The 17,911-nt window shown below is 40.9% G+C and overlaps 1 protein-coding gene across 1 annotated transcript in view; it reads left to right on the forward strand.

Annotated features, from left to right (window-relative positions):
* Positions 1-17,911, forward strand: part of FAT4 (FAT atypical cadherin 4) — a 151,275-nt gene that overhangs the window by 69,152 nt on the left and 64,212 nt on the right. The window contains 3 exon segments of the mRNA XM_005238547.3: positions 10,145-10,276; positions 14,348-14,609; positions 17,118-17,468. Of these exon segments, the coding sequence (XP_005238604.2) occupies positions 10,145-10,276; positions 14,348-14,609; positions 17,118-17,468 (745 nt within the window).

A 17,911-nucleotide genomic window follows, 5' to 3' on the forward strand; every position in this document is an offset into this window, starting at 1 on the left:
CAAAATAACCTGTATTTCATTATGGTTTTTGTGGTGAAGGGGCGGGGGGGAAACATGACTGCTTGTGGCATTTTTTATCAGTTTTATTCCTTGTACCACTTGGATTTTTATCTCTCATATATTGTGAAGTTGGATTATTTGGGGTTTACATATATATGATTATGCATGTTTTGATGTGTGTTTTAAAAAGTGTGCTGTTACTTTCTTATATTAGCCAAGGTTTGAGTAGTGCATTCCTCAACCCAGTCTTAATTCCCTCTTGTTGCATGTGAGACCATGCCTCTTTTTAGAGAGCAGTAAATGATGTAGCGCTTAAACAATTACTTAAAAATATTGATTTCAGGAAGAGTGGGAATGACAACGTGGCTTGCTTTGCCTTTAGAAAAACATTTTTTACTGTTCTGGCTTTAGAAACGATGGAATCAGCCCCCAAAGCCTTACTCATCGGTACCGCACTGCATCCTCAGCTAGCCTTTGCAGGTGTCTCAGGACTGGGAGCGGAGGTACCAATGTGGTGTCCTGGCTAGCGATCTTCTGCTGGGTCAGCAGAAGTAGTCACCTTTGCTAGAGGAATGCCACCAGCTGTGGCTGCTTGCATATAACGCGCCCGAGCAATAAGGAATTGGTAGTTGAAACATAGCCTGAATTGTTTGCTTCGCTTGCATTTGAGTATCCAACCCTTCCTTTCCCTGTGCCCTGGGGTGCGTAACAGGACATCGTGACAAATCTTTGCCTGGAGTGACCTGATGGGGTATCTGAACACATGAATGGCTTGGTTGAAGTGGAGAGAGTCAGTCGGGGAAGCCCAGAGAGCATCTTTGCTTCTGGCTTCGGACCCGGGAGCTGCTGAGCAGCAGGGGTGAGCCCCCGGCTCCAGTGCTTGTTTCATTAGTGGCTGTGTCAGGATACTGCTGGTGGCCCCTTCCGCGATGTACGGTATGCCTGCCAGGGGCAAGTGCTGCAAAGAATAGTTTCTAGAAGTTTATTTCTGTGTGCTGCTTGGGCGTTTATTCATCCATTACTATGAGCATGTAGAGCAACACAATTTATCAGCCACATGTGTTTACTCACAGGCTAATAATGCCGTTTCCCATGTCTCTGGTTTTAATGAGCATTATGCCCAGATACTGATGGACCCCTAGCACGAATGGATAAATCATACTGCATGTCTGCTAAAACCGGTATTTGCAGCTCTCTCACATGAACGAGTCATTTCTTTTCAGTGGCGTTATCATCTGGGCTTTGCCGAAAAGTTCGATGTAACCACAGTAGGTAGCGTGTTTCCAGACAATGCCTTATTGTCTGCACAGGCTGGACGCAGAGACCTTGCATACCTACTTAGAATCAAGATTAAATTACCAACCTTTTTGGCATTTTTATGTAAAATGTTCTTTATTATGGTCTTCTCATAGCTGAAGCATGAGTCACTTGCAAGCCATAATAGATTTTGGCTATGCTGCATGATGAAGTGTTCTGGATGCAGTGAAACATTTAATCAAGACTCCAGGCAGTGCAACTCCCAGTGGTCACCTTAACAAAAAAAAAAAAAAAAAAAAAGGGGTGTGGGGGGGGTGACAGTGGGAAGAAAGAAAAAACAAATTATGGCACCTTTTCTTTGCAGCACAAAGAAATTACATCTTCTTAACTGAAATTTTACATAATGATGAAAATGGATTTACACCCAATTTAGACTAGATATAAGGAAGAAAATTTTCTTGACGGTGGTGAAACATTGGCAGAGGTTGCCCAGAGAGGTGGCAGATGCCCCATCCCTGGGGACATTCAAGGTCAGTTTGGATGGGGCTCTGAGCAACCTGATCGAGTTGAAGATGTCCCTGCTCACTGCAGGGCGGTTTGGGCTAGATGGCCTTTAAATGGCTCTGCCAACCAAACTGTTCTGTGATTCTATGATTTTTCTGGTAGTGTCAGTTAAATCCCTGAGTTTTTGAAAGCACTCTGATTTCCTGGCATTTTTTAGAAAATACTGATGCTTTATGTAATTGTAAATTTATATATATATATATAAATTACATAAATAAATTTATGTAATTGGTTGCAAAACGTCAGATTGCCTTACTAAACTGTACTTTACCATTTTAACTCCTGGGAAGTTACACAGTGTTAAAATACTGGAATTAGAACCCACAGATTAAAATTAGCTGGGTAACTCCAACATTACATATAAATCTTATTAACCATGTTTCCATGCATGTTTATTTAATGGTGAAAATTAAACATTGACAAAATGCATTGAGCCCTAAGTTTCCAAACGATTAGAAGGCTGGTAATCAGTAGTAATTCCTGGTTTTGCGAAGGAGAAAGAAATATTTCTATAATCCCTGTTCCGTATGGGCTCAAACTGTTGTCTTTTCCTGGGTTAACGTTTATTCTGCGTTGGGGTGCTTGGAGTGGGCAGTTGTGTAGCCCTGGGCAACTTCCACATCCTCTCTTTTATTAAGGTACCCTTATGCTCAGACATCAAAATTAAGTTTTGTGCCCTCATCAGCTTCTGCAGAGAGATCCTAATTGTCCAAGGTCTAAGCATATGGCTGACACGTGTTTATTGCCTAAGTGCTCGTCACCGTCGCTTAAAATTAGGGACTTTGCCTGAAATGGACTAGAAGGAGTTTGGATTATATTCACCTCATTGATTTTTGTTGTTGGGTTTTTGTGTTGTTTCTTTTAAAGATGTTACTCCAAAAGTCAAAGATCAAGTGACTGCTGCTGCCCCATGACATTCAAACATGTCTTTTCTTTCCAAATAGCACCTTTTTAGAGGTGGTTTTTTTTCACATTTTCTCCCCAGCTGCAATCTTACCGCTGTTAATAGTGGGACTCTTAACAACTTTGTTTTTCTATTTAACAGGTTTGCTGGCCTGCAGCACAATAGACTAATGTGATTTTTATTGTACTAGCATGCACTGGGATTGTTTGCATCCTGGAAAATGGGATATTCAGCTGCCTCGTTCAGCCTCTGTCTGAGCAAAAGCTATTGCCTTGTCCCAAGACATTTACTTTATAAATGGGCTTTCCGTCTTGTTGTGGAAATTATAAATATGCATGCTCTGTAGTTCAGGTTTTCCACCTTCCTGAGCTCTGCTATTATTGGTTATCCAAGTAATTTTAAAACATAAGTGTTTATTTTTCGTCCCCACACTTACTGTTTCCCAGTATTTTAGTTAGGGCAAGGTGGGAAACTGGTTCAGGGTAGCTTATGGGTTTTTATCATTATTAGGAACATTATTATAGAGATTTTCTAGGAACATCTGATTTCTTTTCCAAAAAGGATTTTTCTTCTTTTCTTTCTGGAAATGCATTTTTGCTTGCTTGTACTCTGGTAATCTTTCTGTTCCCTTGCCTTCACGGTTTGGAGGAAGCATGCACGTGCTGGTCCTGCAGACAGTTTAACTGTAACTTGGCTGATGTGAGTAGCCAATATGATTACTCACATCAACAAAAAAAGGAATCCACACATACATATGCCTTTTTCGGGATTAGTGAAGCATTATTTTCTGGATGAACAAAAAGGCTAAAGTGCTGGAGGCAGAAGAAAAATTATTAGCGTTGGCCAGTTTTTTCAGTCAGTTACATGGGTGTGATGAATTAATAGTTGAATTTTTCTTTTTTACGATTGTGAATGATATTGTTTAGAATATTTAACAAGGGATAGGGAATAGACTCCTTTCACTTTTATTCTGTTAAATTTGGTAACACACCTCCATGGTGTCCAGTGAAGAAGCAGCTCCTTAATTTTTTTAATGTGAAGGGTCATATAATGGCTTAAGCATAAACACAAGTCTACAGGCAATGTGTGGCAATGCTGCTTGTAGATTATTACATGGTATCTCTTGAGAGAGGCAGTGAACCTCACATCAGAAAGCAAGGGGAAGAAGAATGACTCAACAACCTCTAAACTGAAAGAAAAGCTGTTGCCTTTCCACTCTGTTTGATCTTTAATCAAATAGCCGTAGCGTTTGAAGAAGTATCGAACGTGTGAGACATCTGGGAGTTCCTTTCTTCTTAGGTCGTGTTCTGTCTATAGATCTCCGATCGAGCATGTAATGCGGACAGGGTGGCTGCAAGCAAGAATTACTGTGTGTGTTTGGGGACTCCCGGTGAAACTTGCTGCTGCCACATGAGCTCATTCAAGTTTCTTGTGGCATCTATTTTTCCCCTCATTTTCGTTCAATAGATGGAAGAACTTTAGAAAAAATATTCTGTCTATAAACCCTCCTCACCTTGAAATAAAAGAAAAAGAAATGTTAATAAGTGCAATAAAACAGAGGGATAGGTTCTTGCCAAATGAGCCCATTGGTTTATAGAAGGTGTTACGATCGGATAGAATTTGGCACGTTGCCTTCCAGTGCAATGTTTTATTTTACATACCTTTGTAGCTCATAAACCCAGTAAGTTTGGTCACTAAAATAATTTCTTGTTCCAGAATAAAACTCTCATGTTAAGCTTTTTATGTTGAGCATGGAATTTGTCTAGCCTTTCAGTAATAATTGCCTGGGGCACTGGTGTTTTTGAAGTGGATTGGTTCTTTTGCCCTAAGAAATGAAATTTTGTCTTTGAGCAACTGTTCCTTAATTCAACAAATTACTTTGAATAAGAATAGATTATTCAAATGCAAACTCATATTCATTTTGGTTAACAAAAAAAAAAAAAAGACCTTTTTTTCTTGGTTTCCATCATAATTTTCTCCTTCACCTCCCTCAGAATAAATTGTTTTCAGAACTGTGTACAAAGTATGAAACTACTGAAGACTTGACATTGCAGCACCACTTTCTGTGTAAAGTGTCTCTTTCACAGAATCCTCATGAATGCCATCAGTTGATGCTCAAAGAGAGCATTTTGTACTTTCTTCAAAGTAAAGACATTTTGAAGCAGCAGTTGAATTTCCCAGTGACATTTTGCGTTCAGGTTCCTGCCCTAAATGCTTCAATAGATACTGTACGCTTTAGGAAGGGAGGTTCTGGTATGATTTCTAATATCTGTTAAGACCTGAGGTTTGCCTGAATGAAGAAAAGAACTCTTATTTTTCTTACATCTACATGTAAAGTAAATTGAGGCAAAACCGTGTGAGGTGAGTGCTGCCCTGCCTCAATCTTTTCTGAATTTGTTTATGGAGAAAAATACACAAAAGACTAATTTGAGCAGCAAATATGAATCTTAAGAAGATAAAGGTAATTAATACTTGCTCAGCTTTGTACATGTCTATGACAGCAGGCTGCAGCAATTTAATTGTTGCAGATGAGGATGGGTTGGCCCTCTGTGATAGTGGCAGGGGCATGGCATCATTGTCAGAATGTTACTAAGCCTGCAGAATGAGAAATTTGATTCAGACATGGGGAAATTTATGGTATTGACCCGCTACTTTTGCTAATCTATGAGTTGTTGTATGTCTGTATTTTTGCATCTTAATTTAATATAGGTTGACTCAACATAAAACACACACAAACAAACAAAACCTACCCAAAGATAGTTTACATAGAAATTTATATGTAAAATTATTGTGGTTTTTTTTATAGGACATAGTAAATAAGTAGTGTATTTTTATGCAGAATAAACTGTGAGGGAAAGCTTTAATTTGCAGTCTTTTTTCTAGACATATTAAACGTGATGAAAAAGCATTATGTTAGAATTTATACAAAAGTAGAGTGATTGTTGTGGAGGTTTACATACATATGTACGTGGTTAGAACAAAGCTTTCTGATTCCTTCATTTCGCTTTGAAGAAACAAAGTAAGGCAACATTTTGAATCTATTAATCAGTTTTCCGTCCCAGGCTTAACAGACTTAGAAGTGTCTGTGACTATTTATGTTCCCATGGCTTCTGCAGGAATTCAAGGCTGTTAGAGGAGCAAAGCCCACATCAGTGCCTGGACCACCAGAGAGAGCAATTTAGACAACTACAAGGTGTGGGCAAACATGCGTCGCTACCTTGGCTGCTGCTATATTTTATTATGTTTGAGTCCTCTGAGTGAAAGTAAGAAGTTTTGGGTCCTTTATTATAGGTACTGTTGATATAAATGGAAATAGAGGATTTATCAGATGGAAAGTTGTGGAAGTTTTTGGTTAGAGACTAGCCATAGTGCTTCGAGTGGTCCAAGGACTGCTCTCAGGTGACAGATTCGTGCACCTGGCTTGCATCCTGGAGTCACATTAACTGATGGGTTTGAGGTGAGTCAAGAATATTCCCTCTGTTGGATAGATTTGGAGAAGGGAGGGGTGGTTATTACTTTTCATGTAACCTGGGCACGTTGCTGCCTACAGTGATACAGGCGTTATCACCTAATGAGTCCTTCCCATTCCAGGGACCAAGGTTTGGACAAATCCCGTAAGATTATTTCTTTCTTTCTTTCTTTCTTTCTTTATTTATTTATTTATTTATTCCTGTAGCATATTTCAGGTTTAGAGGTCTTTGGTTTCCTAGATATTTATTCTTGTACTTGCTGTTGTCACTGGTGGGTGTTTTGTCATTGGTGTACGCTGAGAGCACAGCACATGTTCTGTAGACCCTTCTGAACATGATGCCCATGGTACAGATGACCAGTATTACTGCCATGAGCACCTTGTCTTGCCTTCATTAAGTCTGAGGCAGAATTGCACGCAATTACTAATTGGTAGCATACGATACTAATCAATCTCTGTATTTCAAGAATCAGTGATACACGTCGATATCTTTATGCAAATGTAATGTGGGATTGGAAAGATAGAGGCAGTTGGGTGGTGAGAGATGTAGTTTAAATGTTTGATTAAAGCTTTGTGGGTTATTTTTTTGTCTCATCCCTCCCCAGTAAAGATGTGATAAGACGTGCTTAAATCTTCCAGTGACCAAAGGTGGAAGACTTTGTGCTTGTGGTTGTCCAGTAGGCTTCTGCTTTGGGTTGGAACTTCTGAAATAATTTTGAAGTGACATGAATTTCTGAACTCCTGATTAGAAGACTGGACATTCAATTTATACGTTAACTCATTCAGGATGTATACTTTCTAAAATGAGGCCTTTGGCATAAAACATAATGGACTCTTTTGTTTTGGGGAAAATGTGAAGATTTTTCTCAAGGTTTTTCTTAGAGATGTATTCCTTGAGTGAAATTTCTGCAAACAGGCACATCCCAGGATCTTATTCCGTAGGTTTGGGTTATTGCGTGTAAGCCGAAGTCATAAGTTATAGGAGAAGTAGAAAGATAGCTTTACATAGGGATGCTAATTAGACTTAGCCAACAATGAATTATGAAGCAATATGCATTACCTAAGCCCTGTGGATAAATAGTAAATCATGGTGAAAATGTTCTTTAAAAATATTGCGGTCTCTTTCTAAAAAATTCTCTTCCTTATTTGAGAATTTCTTATTTTACCACTAACTAAAGCACGCCTTCAGTATAAAGTGCAGTGTCTTTGTTTACTTGTGAGCTGAATTTTAAGGATAAAATTACTTTCTCTATTTTTTTTTTTCAGTTCTTGGGAATCTGACTTTATAATTAATTTATTTTGTCCTGCAACCCTTAGCCATCTGTATTCTTGGATTCTGATTATTTTACGTTATGCAAGCTGTAGGCAATACACAGCTCCTAACCCAAACCCCCAGAAGTTGTCATATATTTTTCATAGGATTCTTACAAAAGGCAATCTCTCATCACGAAAATGAGTTCTGGTGGTGAAATGTCACCTGCAGCTGAAACATTAGCTGTGCGTGACATATATGGTACCAATAAATAAATTGCAAAGCTGTGCAGCTGCTTTACCTTGAAACCGTATCTGGGGAAATGCTATACCTTGAGCAGAAGAGCATACGCGGTTTGCTGTGCCAGGTCGTGGGGCAGGACCCGCCTGGCAAGAATAGCGTCTCTCCCGTTTCTGTGATTAATTGTCGCCCAGATGCAGCAGTCGCCATGAAAACCGACCTAGGCTGGTTTATTCCCTGAAAGTTTGTGTCTGGTTTGTTAGTTGTCGAAGCCTGTGGTGCTCCAGTCAGCTCTTCTTGTGCTCCTGTTGTCAGGGATTTAAATTTAATGATAAATCTGTCTCAGGCCGTAAAGTGTTTTGTGTACCATTTGTGAACGGTCAAAGGAATTAAATAAAGAAATAATGGCCTCCTGTGAAAGGTCATGTAAAGCCTATAGGACCAGGGGTTTGTCTGCACTTCCAGCAGATATATCTATAATATGAACGTAATCTTTCCTATGCTTTTAAAAACACTGCAGTTCTCTCTAATGCTGTGGAAACGTTCTGGCAGGGTGATGGTAACAGTAACCTACTGTGGGCATAAATACTGAACACAAAATGAGGGGGCGGGGCGGAGGGGAGAATAAAGCTTGCTTACTTGAGGTGGCTGAGGATGGCACCAGGTGGAAGGTGTCTCCCTGTGTGGCATATATAATACCCAGAGACCAACGTAGCCATAATGTGTTGACAATGGTCTAGATCTCTCCACCCTCTGAAGAAATCCTCTTGGAGGAAAAATGCTTATCAGGGAAACAGCCGAGCTCCTCGCAGCCTTCTCTGCATTAGAAACATCCTCTGCAACAGAAGAGATGGGTGTGTTGGGATCAAGTATACTCGCAGAGTACTTACATGTCTACAGCAGTTTATAGGTTTGGGGTCTTTGACGGAGGACAGTAGCACAACACGCCAGATCTGTTCCATCACGAAGCCTAGCACTGGTGGCAATGTTAGCCTTTCTCAAACAGTTGCCTTTGGGAGGAAGGAGCAATGGAGCATCATTCAGGACGTGGTCTCAGGAAGCACCTAGAGACCCATGACCCTGGGGTGCAGCCGCTGAGGGCTCAGGGAAAGATGCAGCAGGTGAGCCCGGGTGACTAGGTTGTTCTGTGGGCACAGCCAAGCCTCTGTCACCAAGTGCTTATCTTTGGGATCATCCTGGTCATCAAGCCAGAGTGACTTGCCAATTGGTGGTCTGTATGAAAATAGAAAGAAACAAGAAAATATTATGGCAGGCGACTAGAAATAGTAGAAATCGTAGACTTCAGATGGCCAGAAATATCTGTGCCGATTATAGCCAGAGCAGCCTAACCTGTATATTTTCGACAAAGTGCAGGGAGATAGATTCCTTGTGGGTAATGACATGGCAGGTACCGTAGTATAAATAATACGTTGTCTGTCAGTCTAGGTATCTTCCATAGCTTTGCCTCCCTGTGCAACAGCCCCATCTCCCCTTCTCTATTCCTCGATGAACAACGAAGACAGACTTCCTTCAGCTACTCGGCTTTCTCATTTAGCGGGTCTTCAGAGTTTGGTGGCCATTTAATATTTTGGGTCCAAAACAAGCCTTTTTCCCCCCTGATAAATGTAAACCAGCTGTGTCCTCTCTTTCCTTCTTTCTTTTTTGGAATATTACATGTCATACCTGGTGACGAGGGAAAATGGAGCTCTGAAGCTTTTTGAATTAGCGTCAGCAGGGCAGCAATTTTGCTTATGTAAAACTAGAAATAAAGAACACACAACAACCCTTCAGGAACTGTCATTACTGCTTGGAAAGCATACAAATATTGCACGTAAAAAGAACATTTGTCTACGTGTGTGTAGGCAAGGAGAGTAGATGCTAGTGGGTGCTTCTAAAGTAACGTTTAATGTTTGCAATTAGAGGAGAGCTTAGAGAGAGAGAGAGAGTAAAACGAGATTATTTTTGTTAAAAAAACTTAAAGTGCAAGGGTGTTTTTTCCCCCCTTGGAAGGGGAAGTTGCCAATATATAAACATTTCAGAGAGAATTTTACACCACCTCATCTTTATGTCAGGCAGCATTTAATGGTTGAACGATCTCCTGCTCCGGGACTTGGCAGCTGTCCTCCAGGGGCCGACTTTGAGGATTACAATGACAGTCTATCAGTGGATCTTTTCCAATATAAACTAGACTAGGACCATTTAAAATCAGTTGCTATCAACAAGTCAAATTAACTTTATTTATGTTAGAGGCTTGCCTATGAGTATTTTTTAACAATGTGGAATTTTAATATCCGCAGGGGCTATTCTTATTGGTGGTGTGATTTGGGAATGTTCTAATTTGTGTGATTAAGAACAATTTACCTGATTTCTTTCAAAATTATGCGATTTGTATCATTCAGGTCCAATCAGTGTCTAACTCGGCGCTCACGCAACTTTTTCTGATTCCTGCTTTTTACAGGTGGAAATAACACTTCAGGATATCAATGACAACCCACCAGTATTCCCCACAGATACGCTTGATCTGACCGTAGAAGAGAACATAGGAGATGGGTCTAAAATATTGCAGCTGACAGCCATGGATGCTGATGAGGTAGGAGCATGGTTTCTTATTTGAATATCTGTATTAAAAAAAACTATTCTGGAAATGGACGTTTTTACTAATTCCCTTGCTCCTTCCATGAGAACTTGGCCTTGGGAATCACTGTGGTCATGCTTTAAACTGCATTTGGCCCTTTTACAAAACTGTGTTTGTCATCATGGAGTCACAAGAGGTGCACACACACGAGCAAGTGAGACAAATACTCTATTACTTGAATGCTGCTCGCTGCTTTGTATGTAAGGAGTTAATATTTTCCTTACATCTTTTAATGAGCGGTTCTGCTAAGTGCAAAAAATTGCCTACATTTTGGTTTTAGATGGTCTTGTTATCAGTCTCATCTGACGCCATACCTTGTGACTTGGTGAAGGTGCTGGACTGCCCAGCTTGTGATAAAGATTTATTGACATTTAATTTAAGGCACAGCTTGAGTTCTAAACTAACTTTGAAGCAGAGATGTTGTAGTTGAGCCCAGTTTCAAGGTGCCCAATGGAATTAACGTGAGACGAGCCTTGGAGAACAAGAAAACTTCTGACGGTGCCTAATTGCCCTTTGGCTGTACTTATTACCAGTTTTATCCTTTCTTAAAGAAGGTCTTCACCAAAAAGAGGGGGAAAGAAACAATGCTGGAATACATGCTCTGTACATGAACCTGTTTGCAAAATAGTTTTACCTGCTTAGATTCATTACTGCGAGGACACTGCAACTAAGGATCTATTAAGAAACTAGCAAAAGGCTTTGAGCAACTGACGTTAAACAGTTGGCCAGTCACTTCATGAGGGATATTGCAGTCTTGTTGTACGTGTTAGGCAAATATATCTACATATAATTTGATGTATGCATTTGTTTTGGAAAGTAAGTTATGAGAATGTTTATCATATTGTTTCATTCACTTGAACTGATTCTTTCCACTGGGGAAAAGCCTAAAAAGTCAATATAAGCATTCAGAGAAGTTGTGTTGTCACTAAAATATAGGGTTACATTTGACAACGAGCAATCCTTGCATTCAAATAATAAGGTAATTTAACCTCCTCAGGAGAATTTTATTTCTGACCTTTTTTGTGTTAGCTTGGTTAGTCGTCCTGTGACTTTTAATCGATGTACTTAATCTTACTACTGCAGAGGGAACCACTGGAACACCCCCAGGAATGGTATGAATGTGATCATGAACTTTTTGTTCTTCCCTTTATTTTCTGGTAGCAGCCTGACACACAGACAAAAAATAGAATTTTGGATATGTGCATATCTGTAACAAAAATTCTAGCTGTTCGTCTTCAGATTAGGAAGAAGTAAATACTGAACAACCACTCTCTGCTGTGATATGGCAAACAGATGTCTAAGATGTTAACAATATATTATGCTTCAGCCTCTTTTGACCATTCCTAAACTGCACCTAATATGTTATCCGTTCTGAAGCACTCCATCCAGTGGGAATTGATTTGTTACCTTAGACAGAAATCAGTCAATCTTTTTATAAAAAAGGATGATTTCAATTTCCCTACCAGAACATTTGTAACCCAAACCCTTTACAAAGAGTCTGAGGGTTTTTAGCAGTGCAGTTTAGGGTTGCAATACTTCTCCCCCCTCCTTTTTGAGGGCACGGTGAGCGCTCCTTGTTTTACATATAATATTCATGCGAGGTTACATTTTTCTGGCTTCTTTCTTTGCACACACACAACCCATATATGCAGCTCAGTAAAATGACATGCTGCCTTTGCTACGTGCACAGATGCTCTCGGAATCACAGTTTTAGCTTCAGTAGGGTAAGTGACAGAACAGAGGTGTACAAGAATCTCTCTTGTAAATGCTTTAAAATGGTACGGTGAAGGCAGCAAATTTCAAGCCCTTGTCTGTTACAATATGGACATCATAGAGATCTGAGAAAAGACGTAAAGCCATTCTTTAGGTGCTAAGTGGTCACTTTAACAATTGCAACAGTTTCTAGCACTTTGCAACTTTTTAAAGTCAGTTGTTGGTGGGAAATTTCTATACAGATTTTTAGTAAGTTTTACTTATCTGTATCTCGTTCTGCCTCTCACCTAAATCACCCAAAGTTACAACTTTGATTAAAGCAGCATCACGCCTGGCTGTAGTTTTAGCTGTGCTCTATTGGGAGGACACCGGCTAGTCAAGCAAGCAGTGATGAATATGGTCATCTCTGAAATCTTAAATTCTCATCAGATTTTTTTGATCTGATGATCAGGCCATCAGATGTTTTTGATGAGCCACACAATTAGGGGGAAGTGTGTGACCTCCCCCAGGTACACCTGAACACACAGATGCTGTGTATGCTGAAGCACTGCATGCTGCTCTTCAGGGCTGGGCACCTGTAGAACCTTGTTTTCTTTCTAAATTTCATTTTATCAGTTAGCTCAGTCCAACTCTTTGAAACAACACCCCAGAGAAAAAGTTTGGCACGAGGCACTCTCATAAGGTCAGGTAACTAAAGCTTGTCTCTCATCTCACAAATACGAGCAGGTGTTTATCTCTGTTAATTTGCTTTTTTAGGCAAGAGTGTTTGAAACAGCGATAGAATTTCTGTCTCCCTGATCTCTTTGATCTGTTGTTCACTGCAGAAGTGCTACTTGTGTGCCAGCAGCAGGTTTCAGCTGTGGAACCTGAGCTCTGCCCTGGCACCAGGGCAGGGCACGGTAAATACCTGCTCACCCACCAAAACACACTGCGGGCACAGTCAGCGTGTGGGGATGTAGGCACATGTGTCCAATGTTGGCAGGTACCAAACCTTCGGTGCCCTTCAGCCTGCCTTGGAAAAAGAAGGACGTGACTCCAGGATTGTTAGGTCTCTCTCTGTTTTCCCTTAACAACCAAAGTTGGCCTGCTAAATTTTGATAATAATATAAAAATAAATTCAGAAGCAAAATTTATAGCTGAGTACTGGCTTTTGGGGGAGATGTCACCCAAGCTGGTGCTGCGCGCCTCTATCCCTTGGACCACCCTCTGGGTGCAGCAGTCCCTGCACAACCCGTCCCCAGGAGGTGGATGAATAGGGAGCTCAAGTAGCATCCCTTTTTCTAGGAAACCTCAGTCCTCCTCAGAGCTAAGAGCTGTAGTAAGGTTGATCAGTTTGCTTGTTAATAGTCAATGATGCAGACTGGATGCAGGGGACTTCTCGTGGTTTGTGACAGGGCAGGGCTGAGGCAAAACGCACTGTGTCAATATTTTTTGGATGGAAGCTTCCATATTTTTTTTCCTAAGTTTTAAATTCAACCTTTAAGTGGGGGGAAGTGATCAGTTTTCTACATAACGTTTATTTTCCTTAATTTTCTTTTTTAACAGAAATGCGCAAAGTCCATATGAAACCATTTTTTCCAAGGACAAATGAGATACTTTGACTCAAAAGCAAATGCTTTCGACTTCCAGCGCAACCCAAGAGATCATAACTGTGATTTTAATGACACATGATTTTTCGCTGCGGGGCTGTTTATTTACAGGGGTAAATGTACTTCCATGTAGAAACTGGCCTTTGAGGGGCTGCTGCAGGCATGGCTCCCATGAGTTTCTCCTGCCCAAGAGCTGCAGCTCTTGCCATGCATGCTGGCTGATGGAGCTGCCGCATGGCTGCCCCTGGTCCTCCCTCCTTTCATCCCTCCCTCTCCTCTTCCCTCCATCCTGCCTCCAGAAAGCGAGAAAGGCAGAGCTGATCTCACTGGCAGGCATTTAATTTAACCTTTGAACATAAAACAAGAAGAATAAACACTGATCCCTGTTAAGAGGGAAGATGTTGCACTGCTCAGTGATGCTGGCTTGAAATTCAAACAGGTATCAGAGCTTTATGGCACTGACTGGATGCGATCCTTTCGTGAACAGTGGAGCAAAAAGTATCCGAGTAATCTTGTCATTTCATGTCTCATAAATAAAAAATGTGTGCGTATGTGTCTATACTGGAGAAATGAAGGGAGTGGACAAGAAGGCTGTTTATTGAAGGAAACAGTTATGAAAAATATTTGCCGAGTACAGTTACTGGAACAATTCTTGTGTTACTGAAAATTACGATGTGGTTTTCCTGGCAAATAAGTTGATTTGACCACTTCTGTTTTTACTTAGGGAGCCAATGCCCTCGTCACATACACTATTATCAGCGGTGCGGATGATAGCTTCCACATTGACCCCGAGTCAGGAGATCTGATAGCCACCAAGCGCCTGGACCGGGAGCGCCGCTCCAAGTACTCCTTGCTGGTTCGTGCTGATGATGGCCTGCAGTCCTCAGACATGAGAATAAACATCACTGTTAGCGATGTGAATGACCATATTCCCAAATTCTCCAAGCCAGTGTATTCCTTTGACATCCCGGAAGATGCCACTCCAGGTGAATAGGAAATGGCCCTAAAATGGGCTGAATTTCTTCTTTTCGCTCATCCACAGGGACTTGAGGGGGAGGGGTAGCAGACCTGTCTGACTTGGACAGGAGGCAGAAGATGCTGAAGGCAGCTATTGGATGGGGCAGGGAAATGCCGGGAATCGTGCCATGCCTAAAGCCTGCTTGCTGGGAAATCTGTATCACTAGTGAGGTCAAATATATTTTCAATGGGAAGTAGAGAAATGATTGCCACTCAAATAAATAAATCCTAGGTGCAGAACAGGCATTACACCTGTATCCCAGTGTAAGCCTCTGAGTGCAACTACTTAAAAAATAGCTAACAGAAAAGTAGGGAGAGGCATGATTTACAGGATACAAAGAGTATAACCTGTCATGAAGATGTAACGGTGATGCCAGTATTGATTTAGTAAGCTGTCTCCAGTGAATGTGACTTACACGACTTCATTCATCAAGTGTGGGATCACAGAATGGGTGACCATTGAGCAGCCGCTAATATACTGATTCTGTAAGAATATTCCCTACACGTGCTCAGCTACTAACCCTACCACCGTGTTTCTTTGATCTTGTCTTTGACTCCTGGTTTTGACAAAGTTTTTGTAGAAAATCTAAGCCTTAGATAATTAATTCTGGTTCCTAAATATGATCACTGACCTCTTCAGCTGGGTTTTTTTAACCTGCTTTTAAAGCTAGTTTCATATGCAAAAGTGTTTTGATATGTAAAAGTTAGGTTGTAAGCTAGAAAATACTTAGACCAAAAAAAGGTGTTCAAACCCAGTGCTATATTATATGCCTCCAGGTGGGAAATGAATATTACTTGCAATAAAACGTTTCCAGTCTTTTATACAGACTGCCAGTATGAAAGCAGTATCTAACGGCGTTAGTAACTGAAGCATCTTTGAAGCTTGTTCTAAAACAAGAATAAACAAAGGAGATTGAAATGACATGGTGATAGCTTTCAAACTTTTCTTAGGACTTTGACTTATAAGCGTGGGAGGCTCAGCTTGGGACAACCAAGATTACCCCCATGCTTCCAACTTTTGCACTCTGTCCCACAGTCACATCTGCAAAATTCAGTGGTGTTTTGTGTTAAAGGATTGCGGTGCGATCAGCTGCGCCTCAGAAATCTGATCTGGAAGTCATGGAGATGTCTGTTTAGCATGGGATGGTTTGGTTGCTGATCCCCAGCTAAGCTCGTCTCTCTTGTCACTCCGAGTCCTGAGGCTCACTCTGTTTTAGCAGGAATAACGCTGGAAACAGTGAGCGTGATTACCTCCACGTTAAGATGAGGCTCCTTTCTTTAATCATTTGTGGGAGTACGCTTGTGCCTTATACCCTCTACACGGTCCCAGAGCAGCGGGCAGGCTCATCCAGAGGGGAGGTGCTGCCGGCTTTCCCCTTTGGGGCTTCGCTCTCTATCCCAGAGGGTTATCCCTGTTCCCCTTGCAGTCTGGCCGCCGGGATGGGGAGTTGTACCTTCCCCGAACCCTCAGCAAGGCGCTCCGCTGACCTCCCCTGACCCTGCCGTACTGCAAACTGGCTGGAGGGCTGATAATCCCATCCAGCTTCAGGACGGCCCCCTTCACCAATTAACACACAACCCTTCACCAATTAATGCACAATCAGAAATGCTAAAGCATGAGCTAATCAAATGGATGTAAAAGATACCAGCAGATTCAGCTGGATTAAAGTTGTAGCACTTTTCTCCGTTTTGGTGATAAGCAGTTTTTGTTGTCACGTTGCTCAAAAATAGTTAGCTGTGCCGCAGCACTTGTAATTCATCTGGTTCCATGAAAATGAAATTAAATGATTAATTTTCTTGGAAATTACCTGGTCTTAATTATAATTAATGTTATAAATACTAAAAAGTGACACTTCATTTCCAAACTTTAGTTGAGATAGGTCAGCCATGCAAACGCAGCTATGCAGAAATGAAAACAATGGCACAGATTCACAAAGAGTTGAATTTCAGAAAACAGTGAAGAACGGACCCCTATAAGGTTTCTGGTTTTCTAACCGCAGTTACCCTGTGAAGGCACTTTTTCAAAAAGTAGAGCTGGGATATTTGGTTTGTACTGACATTTTGGTTTCTGCATTCAGAAAGAAATACCCAGAAGGTTTCAGAACTCGTATTTGTCTGTGGGGAGGAAGGGGGGTTCTTTGAGTCATGGAAAGAAAATACCTAGCAGGAGAAAAGGTATTTTTGCCCCAGTTGATATCTAATCTGGACCTGTTAAGAAAAAGCCAAATATTCCTGACCATTTCTGTTTGTTTTTTTTCTTTTTTTTAGTAGTCCTTTAAAAGAAACATCACACTGAATACTGTTCCTTTCAGCTTTGAAAAACCTATCATGGTATTGAGTCATACAACACCCAGGCTTGAATTTTTACCGAAGGATACCTCCTCTTCTACAGAGCAGCTTGATGATGAGCTGGGTCTGACCACACCAGTGGGCTGCCTGTTGCCAGTGCTTGATTTTGCTATCCTGTTTCTGTGCAGGTTCCTTAGTGGCAGCCATTCTCGCCACTGATGACGACTCTGGTGTCAACGGGGAAATCACATACAGCGTAAGTGAAGATGATGAAGAAGGTATCTTCTTCCTGAACCCCGTTACTGGAGTCTTCAACCTGACTCGTGTGCTGGACTACGAAGCACAGCAGTATTACATTCTCACCGTCCGTGCAGAAGATGGGGGAGGCCAATTTACTACCATCAGAGTGTACTTCAATATATTGGACATCAACGATAACCCACCAGTGTTCAGCATGACCTCATATAGCACTTCTGTGATGGAGAACCTGTCTCCAGGATCCGCTATTCTCAACTGCAGTGTCACTGATGCAGATGATGGTAGGTGTTCCCTCATATTCTACATCTCTGATGATAAATATGTATTTCACCTTAGTGACACATTAGAAGACCTAGTAGAAAGGGCAAATTAAGGGTATTCTTAGGGTGCCATCATATGCTTAAATTCACTGCATGTTGTGTAAATAAACTTGTTTTTCTCATATTTCACATTAGGTTTAAGTGGGTGGTTTGTTCCTTGTTTTTATTTGTGATAAATCAAAAATATAGTCAAATACTGCTTTTAACTTCTGTTGTGGAAATGAGTTGTGGAGCTGTAGTTTTACCTAGAGAATGTTACAGCAGTTGAACACCATGGTTTCTCCCCTGGCATTTTTTTGCACATTGAAATTAGACTTAAACGTTCTTGCAGATTGTTTTGTTTGGTTTTTTTTTTCTTAAAGTTTATTATATATTCTAGATAAGGTTTTCACAATATGAGACAT

The sequence above is a fragment of the Falco peregrinus genome, chromosome 2 (assembly GCF_023634155.1).
Source record: "Falco peregrinus isolate bFalPer1 chromosome 2, bFalPer1.pri, whole genome shotgun sequence".
NCBI lineage: Eukaryota > Metazoa > Chordata > Aves > Falconiformes > Falconidae > Falco > Falco peregrinus.